We start from the raw sequence: 9,808 nt of genomic DNA on the forward strand, positions 1-9,808 counted from the left end.
CCTCTGGCTGGGCAGAGTACTGTAGGACCTTAGTTACTTCGGTGTAACAGGGGCCTCTGGCTGGGCAGAGTACTGTAGGACCTTAGTTACTTCGGTGTAACAGGGGCCTCTGGCTGGGCAGAGTACTGTAGGACCTTAGTTACTTCGGTGTAACAGGGGCCTCTGGCTGGGCAGAGTACTGTAGGACCTTAGTTACTTCGGTGTAACAGGGGCCTCTGGCTGGGCAGAGTACTGTAGGACCTTAGTTACTTCGGTGTAACAGGGGCCTCTGGCTGGGCAGAGTACTGTAGGACCTTAGTTACTTCGGTGTAACAGGGGCCTCTGGCTGGGCAGAGTACTGTAGGACCTTAGTTACTTCGGTGTAACAGGGGCCTCTGGCTGGGCAGAGTACTGTAGGACCTTAGTTACTTCGGTGTAACAGGGGCCTCTGGCTGGGCAGAGTACTGTAGGACCTTAGTTACTTCGGTGTAACAGGGGCCTCTGGCTGGGCAGAGTACTGTAGGACCTTAGTTACTTCGGTGTAACAGGGGCCTCTGGCTGGGCAGAGTACTGTAGGACCTTAGTTACTTCGGTGTAACAGGGGCCTCTGGCTGGGCAGAGTACTGTAGGACCTTAGTTACTTCGGTGTAACAGGGGCCTAGCCGTGCGGCTCTACCAACCCTCCTATGTATTCGTAATGGCCCTTCGCGTGAGTTGGGTTTGTTCCTTCGTTCATGTTGTCACTCCCTTATTTCCCGGTCTAGTATGAGGCCTTGGATAGATGAGGACTTTATTACTTTATGTTTATAGATTCATAGAATTATAGAATTCGTCCTAAATAAAAATGTGTCATTTGTATGTTCTGCTATTTCATTGATGCAGCACCTCTATTGATCAATTGAATCTATCCTGTATGGTATATACTGAATGTTATTTGGCACAGATTAGTTCACCACGACCATAGAGACGGATCTTTGGTGTTTTTTGGTGTTGCCCTCGCTAATGGGTTATGTAACGAGTCCAAACTGATCCTAGATCTGGGTTTAACTACCCTACCACCTCTAGGGACTTTACTGAGGCAGGTGTTTCGTTTTATTGTCACTCGGGAAGTTTCGGTTTCGTTTCTTCAGGCTGGCGAGGCTGAGGCGTGGTTACCACTGACATGTTATAGGAGATCAGCTGAGTCAGTACGACCAATATCACGGAACACCAAACCACTATACCCGTTGAGCAGCTTAATGCAAGAGACATAGTCAATATCTCTCTGCTATCAGTTCATCGGTCATTCATCGATCATGTATGAGTTGGAGAAGAGCAATCTACAGAGGTGTAGTAAATACGTGATTCCTATTTTGCGACCGTCTTACGTCAAAGGCTTCATGACAACTTACCTGCAACCAGGTACAGTATGTATAATGTCGCTTTGTTGTATTAGCTACTAACGGTAGTCTGTTCCATTACCTTTTATCCTGTTTTAGCTACTAACTGTAGTCTATACGGTAGTTTTACATGTGTTATCCTGTTGTTTTAGCTACTAACTGTAGTCTATACGGTTGTTTTAGCTACTAACTGTAGTCTATACGGTTGTTTTAGCTACTAACTGTAGTCTATACGGTTGTTTTACATTTGCTATCCTGTTGTTTTAGCTACTAACTGTAGTCTATACGGTTGTTTTAGCTACTAACTGTAGTCTATACGGTTGTTTTAGCTACTAACTGTAGTCTATACGGTTGTTTTAGCTACTAACTGTAGTCTATACGGTTGTTTTAGCTACTAACTGTAGTCTATACGGTTGTTTTACATTTGCTATCCTGTTGTTTTAGCTACTAACGATTGTTTTACCATTGTTATCCTGTTTCATATCGACAGACACGGTCAGCTTTTGATTACATGATTTTGTTCTTATTTCGAATGCAATTCTACAAAACAATGATTTGTTTTCATTTGTGTCTCACGGCCTGTAACGCTGACAAATGGTTTGCATGTAGAGAAATGACTGCCACCGTTGTCCCAGACCCCCCCCTGCAGACCCCCCAGCCAGAACAATTCCCCTTCGCGTGAATGCGCACGCACTCAATTATTCATCGTTGCGACATACGTGAACGCGCACGCACTCAATTCTTCACTGCTGCGACTTAGCTTGCTAGTTGAGATTTCTGTTCATGTTAGGTTTCATTTATTTTTTTTATGTCGGTTTTTATCGTGGGGGAGGCACTAGTAATGTCTGAAGTTTTCTTTTTGGCTATTTGTTTCAAGTGTAGTAGTCTATAAATAAATCTCTTTGCCAAAATTCGTCATCTCTCCCATGTCTAATTGGACTAGTAGTAGTTCTGAAATGTGTATTACTTGCCTACATTGGACTCCCTCCTCAATGGTGTAATATAACACACATACATTAATTATTCATTTCGGTTGCCTGTCCTGATGTGACGTGTGTTCTATGGAAAGTATTTGACTCAGATGTGTGCCACAGAAAGTACTGGACTCTAAGCTACAACATTAAGGAAATTAGAAGGGGGGGGGGGGGGGTTCGGCGAGGCAATGTTATTGCCGAGCATAAAGAAACAAACTTTTATTTTTGAAACATTTTGTAATGTTTAAGAAAATAAAGATGATACACATTAATATTATCACACAATAACACAAAACATCACATAAAGTTTAGTTTGTAAACAAACATTAAATATCAAACACCTCTCTCTCTCTCAAAATAATTTACATGAACAAAATAAGACTATTTGAATATTATTGCGTAATAAGTTATAAAATGACAAATCACTTTCTTGGAACAGAGTCCTCTTTTTGGGGGGGGGGGGGGGGTGGCAGCATAACCTGTCAAGTTTAGACAGACAGACAGGCACACATACATTACACATACACACATATTACACACACATACATTACACACATACATTACACACACATACATTACACACACATACATTACACACATACATTACACACAGATACATTACACACATACATTACACACACATATTACACACACATATTACACACACATACATTACACACACATACATTACACACACATACATTACACACACATACATACATTACACACATACATTACACACACATATTACACACACATATTACACACACATACATTCACACATATTACATTCACACATAATGCACACATGTCTATTCTGTATGTCGTTCTTCTGTCTTAGTTAGACAACAACACATATACATGTTTTCTCTCCCCAAGCCACATGTATTGTTTTGGAAAACAGGTGTAAATACAAACGTATCATCACATTCTTTATCATCTACGATGTTGATTATAAACAGTATGTTGTTCATAGCAGTGCAGCCATATCACCTTGTAGGCAGAAGAGTGACTGTCTGTATGTGGTGGTATAAACAGTATGTTGTTCATAGCAGTGCAGCCATATCACCTTGTAGGCAGAAGAGTGACTGTGTCTGTATGTGGTGGTATAAACAGTATGTTGTTCATAGCAGTGCAGCCATATCACCTTGTAGGCAGAAGAGTGACTGTGTGTGTATGTGGTGGTATATGTTGGATCTTGGACAAGCCACTGTGATGGAAAATAAATCACTTCATTCTGTTCTTTATTGTATATCATGATATCTATGAGGCAAGACAATACCATATGTTATGATTTAAAAAGACAAAACTAAATCTTGTTGTGTCATTTTACTCAATGTTGTGTCATTCTACTCAATGTAGAAATAAGGACCGGAGGGGAGAATTAATGCACCTTTTAGCAAATCACATTTATTTTAAAGTTATCAATTTGTACAGTATATGCAGTATATATACAGTATATACTGAATTTGTACAGTATATGTCGAAACTATAAATACATGTTATGGTAGATGTTGTATTACATGATGGAATCTACCATATTCTAAAATGTAACATGTGCAATATGATAAAGTAGAAAACAGCTACCTAACCTGTTCACTGCGACAGTAAAAACACAAACAGATGTTTTTATTATAAACAAAGAGCAACAGGTCCTAGTACAAAAGTACATCTGTATCAAAGTGCTTTCTGAATAGGTGGTTATATAATCATCAGCATTTACAGCCAACAAGGGACTTTGCATTTATGATTCCTGCAGCTCAACTCATTCTACCAATTAGGCAACAGCACACAGGGAAGTCCTGGTGATTGGCCACTGAATCTTTAAAGAGAAAGAACAACAGTACAACACTCTATCCAGGCCGAGAGGTATTAAGGAGCTGGTCGTTTTCTGGCCCTTTAGGCTAGAATTAGAATCCTGAACATCATGTGAGCTGCAATAGGGAGCTAATCAGTGGAGGGGAATCTGAGAATGCAGGCAGTCCAGCAGGGTGGGAGTTGAAGTAGTCAAATCTGGAGCTGACAAGGCTCTGGAATGTAAATGACATGTGATCACCTGGGATGATGTAACAATGAGAATGGCCTGGCATTCCTTATTAGGGCTGGAATGTAAATGACATGTGATCACCTGGGATGATGTAACAATGAGAATGGCCTGGCATTCCTTAGAGCTCAAATGTAAATGACTTGTGATCACCCGGGATGATGTAACAATGAGAATGACCAGGCATTCCTTAGAGCTGGAATGTAAATGTCATGTGATCACCCGGGATGATGTAACAATGAGAATGACCAGGCATTCCTTAGAGCTGGAATGTAAATGACTTGTGATCACCCGGGATGATGTAACAATGAGAATGGCCAGGTATTCCTTAGAGCTGGAATGTAAATGACATGTGATCACCCGGGATGATGTAACAATGAGAATGGCCAGGCATTCCTTAGGGCTGGAATGTAAATGACATGTGATCACCCGGGATGATGTAACAATGAGAATGACCAGGCATTCCTTAGAGCTGGAATGTAAATGACTTGTGATCACCCGGGATGATGTAACAATGAGAATGGCCAGGTATTCCTTAGAGCTGGAATGTAAATGACTTGTGATCACCCGGGATGATGTAACAATGAGAATGGCCAGGTATTCCTTAGAGCTGTAATGTAAATGACTTGTGATCACCCGGGATGATGTAACAATGAGAATGGCCAGGCATTCCTTAGAGCTCAAATGTAAATGACTTGTGATCACCCGGGATGATGTAACAATGAGAATGGCCAGGCATTCCTTATTAGGGCTGGAATGTAAATGACATGTGATCACCCGGGATGATGTAACAATGAGAATGACCAGGCATTCCTTAGAGCTGGAATGTAAATGACATGTGATCACCCGGGATGATGTAACAATGAGAATGACCAGGCATTCCTTAGAGCTGGAATGTAAATGACTTGTGATCACCCGGGATGATGTAACAATGAGAATGACCAGGCATTCCTTAGAGCTGGAATGTAAATGACATGTGATCACCCGGGATGATGTAACAATGAGAATGACCAGGCATTCCTTAGAGCTGGAATGTAAATGACATGTGATCACCCGGGATGATGTAACAATGAGAATGACCAGGCATTCCTTAGAGCTGGAATGTAAATGACTTGTGATCACCCGGGATGATGTAACAATGAGAATGACCAGGCATTCCTTAGAGCTGGAATGTAAATGACATGTGATCACCCGGGATGATGTAACAATGAGAATGACCAGGCATTCCTTAGAGCTGGAATGTAAATGACTTGTGATCACCCGGGATGATGTAACAATGAGAATGGCCAGGTATTCCTTATTAGGGCTGGAATGTAAATGACATGTGATCACCCGGGATGATGTAACAATGAGAATGGCCAGGTATTCCTTAGGGCTGAAGAAGCATCTCCGTGTTGCTGATTATGTGCTGTCACTCAGGTGGATGTTGCATACTCAGATGTCACCTGCATATCTAATGTAGGAAAAGTTGATTGTCCTGTGAATATGTTTATGTATATGTATGTACTGTACATGTCGGTGTATATATATATATATATTGGTCTGTATTATTGTATTTTTAAAATTTCTAGAATTATTATCATTATTGTGTTTTGTCACTGAGGGGTGGGGGGTGGGGGGAGGTTGATGGGGATTGAGGAGGTGCTGGGGGTGTCCTATGGAGGGGGAAGGGATTGTGGAGGTGCTGGGGGTGTCCTATGGAGGGGGAAGGGATTGTGGAGGTGCTGGGGGTGTCCTATGGAGGGGGAAGGGATGGTGGAGGTGCTGGTCCTATGGAGGGGGAAGGGATGGTGGAGGTGCTGGGGGTGTCCTATGGAGGGGGAAGGGATGGTGGAGGTGCTGGGGGTGTCCTATGGAGGGGGAAGGGATGGTGGAGGTGCTGGTCCTATGGAGGGGGAAGGGATGGTGGAGGTGCTGGGGGTGTCCTATGGAGGGGGAAGGGATGGTGGAGGTGCTGGGGGTGTCCTATTGAGGGTCGATGGTGCTGGGGGTGTCCTATGGAGGGATGGTGGAGGAGCTGGGGGTGTCCTATGGAGGGTTGATGGTGCTGGGGGTGTCCTATTGAGGGATGGTGGAGGTGCTGGGAGTGTCCTATTGAGGGATGGTGGAGGTGCTGGGGGTGTCCTATGGAGGGTTGATGGTGCTGGGGGTGTCCTATTGAGGGATGGTGGAGGTGCTGGGGGTGTTCTATTCCTATCCTATTATACCAGTTTACTGTGATTGTGGATATGCTGGGGGTGTCCTATAGAGGGGGAAGGGATGGTGGAGGTGCTGGGGGTGTCCTATTCCTATCCTATTATACCAGTTTACTGTGATTGTGGATATGCTGGGGGTGTCCTATAGAGGGGGAAGGGATGGTGGAGGTGCTGGGGGTGTCCTATTCCTATCCTATTATACCAGTTTACTGTGATTGTGGATATGCTGGGGGTGTCCTATAGAGGGGGAAGGGATGGTGGAGGTGCTGGGGGTGTCCTATTCCTATCCTATTATACCAGTTTACTGTGATTGTGGATATGCTGGGGGTGTCCTATAGAGGGGGAAGGATGGTGGAGGTGCTGGGGGTGTCCTATTCCTATCCTATTATACCAGTTTACTGTGATTGTGGATATGCTGGGGGTGTCCTATAGAGGGGGAAGGATGGTGGAGGTGCTGGGGGTGTCCTATTCCTATCCTATTATACCAGTTTACTGTGATTGTGGATATGCTGGGGGTGTCCTATAGAGGGGGAAGGATGGTGGAGGTGCTGGGGGTGTCCTATTGCTATCCTATTATACCAGTTTACTGTGATTGTGGATATGCTGGGGTGTCCTATAGAGGGGGAAGGGATGGTGGAGGTGCTGGGGGTGTCCTATTCCTATCCTATTATACCAGTTTACTGTGATTGTGGATATGCTGGGGGTGTCCTATAGAGGGGGAAGGGATGGTGGAGGTGCTGGGGGTGTCCTATTCCTATCCTATTATACCAGTTTACTGTGATTGTGGATATACTGGGGGTGTCCTATAGAGGGGGAAGGATGGTGGAGGTGCTGGGGGTGTCCTATTCCTATCCTATTATACCAGTTTACTGTGATTGTGGATATGCACTCATGTCGACTTATATATTTTAACATTTCTTTTTCGTCCCAGAGTACACATTTATTTATTTATTATTGTTGTTATTATTTTATTATTACTACTGTACCTACATTCTTAAAAAACTAAGACAGAAAAAGTTTACAAAATATGTAGGAAAAGCCATAAGAGGGAAAAGCAGGATGGGATGGGGGGACTGAGGGACGGGTAGAGAGGACAGCAGAGGGCTCTGAAATAACCACTTCCTGTTGTGACTGTGTGAGTCTAATACTTCCTGTGGCACACATCAGAGGGTATGATTGGTCACCAAAAATGATTATGACATGTGCCAGGCCTTGCAGTCCTAAAATAGAAGGGGGGGGGGGGGGGGGGGGGGGGGAGAATTGTCAGGCAAGAAAATCGCCTTGCCGAAATCACCCCCCCTTCCCTCTAATTTCCTTAACTTTGTGGCAAGAGTCAAATACTTTCTATAGAACAAACTTCACATCAGGATAGGCAACCAAAATGAATAATTAATAGGCTAATACACTTGAAACAAATAGCCAATCCGAAGACTGCAGACATTACTAGCCCCGCCCCCTCACGCGATCAACCCGACATAAAGAAAATCACATGAAACGCAGCCTGACATGAACAAAAATCCCATGATGCAAGCTGGTCGCAGCAGTGAAGAATTCAGTGCGTGCTCGTGAAGGGGGGAGGGGGATTCTGGGAGGGGGGAGGAGCTTCCATCTTTACACCACTAGAAAGTGTCAATGTACAGCAATTCTAGCTTTTCTGCCCTTATTCCGCTTTACGGTCTCTCCTCTCCCTCTCATTTCACATGTAGGATACATTGTAGTCATTTAGCAGACACAGGGACTTCCAGCAGCAATTTGCTCAAGTGAGCTCTTAGTCGCTAGGCAACCTTTCCTCTTCTTCTCCTGAAATGAACCTTTGGTGTTCTGCGTTCCAGAGGTTTCAGAGAGGATCCTATCAGAGGAGAGTAAGTCTGTGACGGCAGCAGCCCAGGTGTTTCTAGACCAGGTGTGTCTCCTGGACGCACTGGGATGGTACCAGGCCCTGCTAGATGCCCTGGAAGCAGAAGGTGTGTGTGTGTGTGTGTGTGTCTGTCTGTCTGTCTCCTGGACAAACTGGGATGGTACCAGGCCCTGCTTGATATTGTTGCTAATGTTGTTGTCTCTAGACTATAAGGGTCTGTGTGAGGCCCTGAAGGGGTGGGACTTTCAGACCCTGGAGAGCACTAAGCTACACAGAGTGCTTCTGGACCGGATAGAACCCCGCTTCACCAAACTGATCAAACCCAGAGACCTGCTGCTACACCTGGGAGATTGTCTCAGAAAGAGAGAGTGTGAAGAGATACTGGCGGTGAGTTATATAGTCATAATATACTAGTTATATAGTATTAATATACTAGTTATATAGTATTAATATACTAGTTATATAGTATTAATATACTAGTTATATAGTCATAATATACTAGTTATATAGTATTAATGTAGTCATAATATACTAGTTATATAGTCATAATATACTAGTTATATAGTATTAATATACTAGTTATATTGTATTAATATACTAGTTATATAGTATTAATATACTAGTTATATAGTCATAATATACTAGTTATATAGTATTAATATACTAGTTATATAGTATTAATGTAGTCATAATATACTAGTTATATAGTATTAATATACGAGTTATATAGTCATAATATACTAGTTATATAGTATTAATATACTAGTTATATAGTCATAATATACTAGTTATATAGTATTAATATACTAGTTATATAGTCATAATATACTAGTTATATAGTCATAATATACTAGTTATATAGTATTAATGTAGTCATAATATACTAGTTATATAGTCATAATATACTAGTTATATAGTATTAATATACTAGTTATATAGTCATAATATACTAGTTATATAGTATTAATATACTAGTTATATAGTCATAATATACTAGTTATATAGTATTAATATACTAGTTATATAGTATTAATGTAGTCATAATATACTAGTTATTTAGTATTAATATAGTCATACTATACTAGTTATATAGTCATGATATACTAGTTATATAGTTTTAATATAGTCATAATATACTAGTTATATAGTTTTAATATAGTCATAATATACTAGTTATATAGTATTAATGTAGTCATAATATACGAGTTATATAGTCATAATATGGTCATAATATACTAGTTATATAGTATTAATGTAGTCATAATATACGAGTTATATAGTCATAATATGGTCATAATATACTAGTTATATAGTATTAATGTAGTCATAATATACGAGTTATATAGTCATAATATGGTCATAATATACTAGTTATATAG

At 41.5% G+C, this 9,808-nt stretch overlaps 1 protein-coding gene across 1 annotated transcript in view; it reads left to right on the forward strand.

Moving 5' to 3' along the window:
• The first annotated feature begins 1,140 nt into the window (after positions 1–1,140).
• The window catches only part of rigi (RNA sensor RIG-I), a 52,697-nt gene continuing 44,029 nt past the window's right edge, over positions 1,141–9,808 (forward strand). The window contains 3 exon segments of the mRNA XM_031791579.1: positions 1,141–1,380; positions 8,404–8,535; positions 8,635–8,816. Of these exon segments, the coding sequence (XP_031647439.1) occupies positions 1,275–1,380; positions 8,404–8,535; positions 8,635–8,816 (420 nt within the window). The 5' untranslated portion in view covers positions 1,141–1,274.

The sequence above is a fragment of the Oncorhynchus kisutch genome, linkage group LG16 (assembly GCF_002021735.2).
Source record: "Oncorhynchus kisutch isolate 150728-3 linkage group LG16, Okis_V2, whole genome shotgun sequence".
In the NCBI taxonomy this organism is placed as follows: domain Eukaryota; kingdom Metazoa; phylum Chordata; class Actinopteri; order Salmoniformes; family Salmonidae; genus Oncorhynchus; species Oncorhynchus kisutch.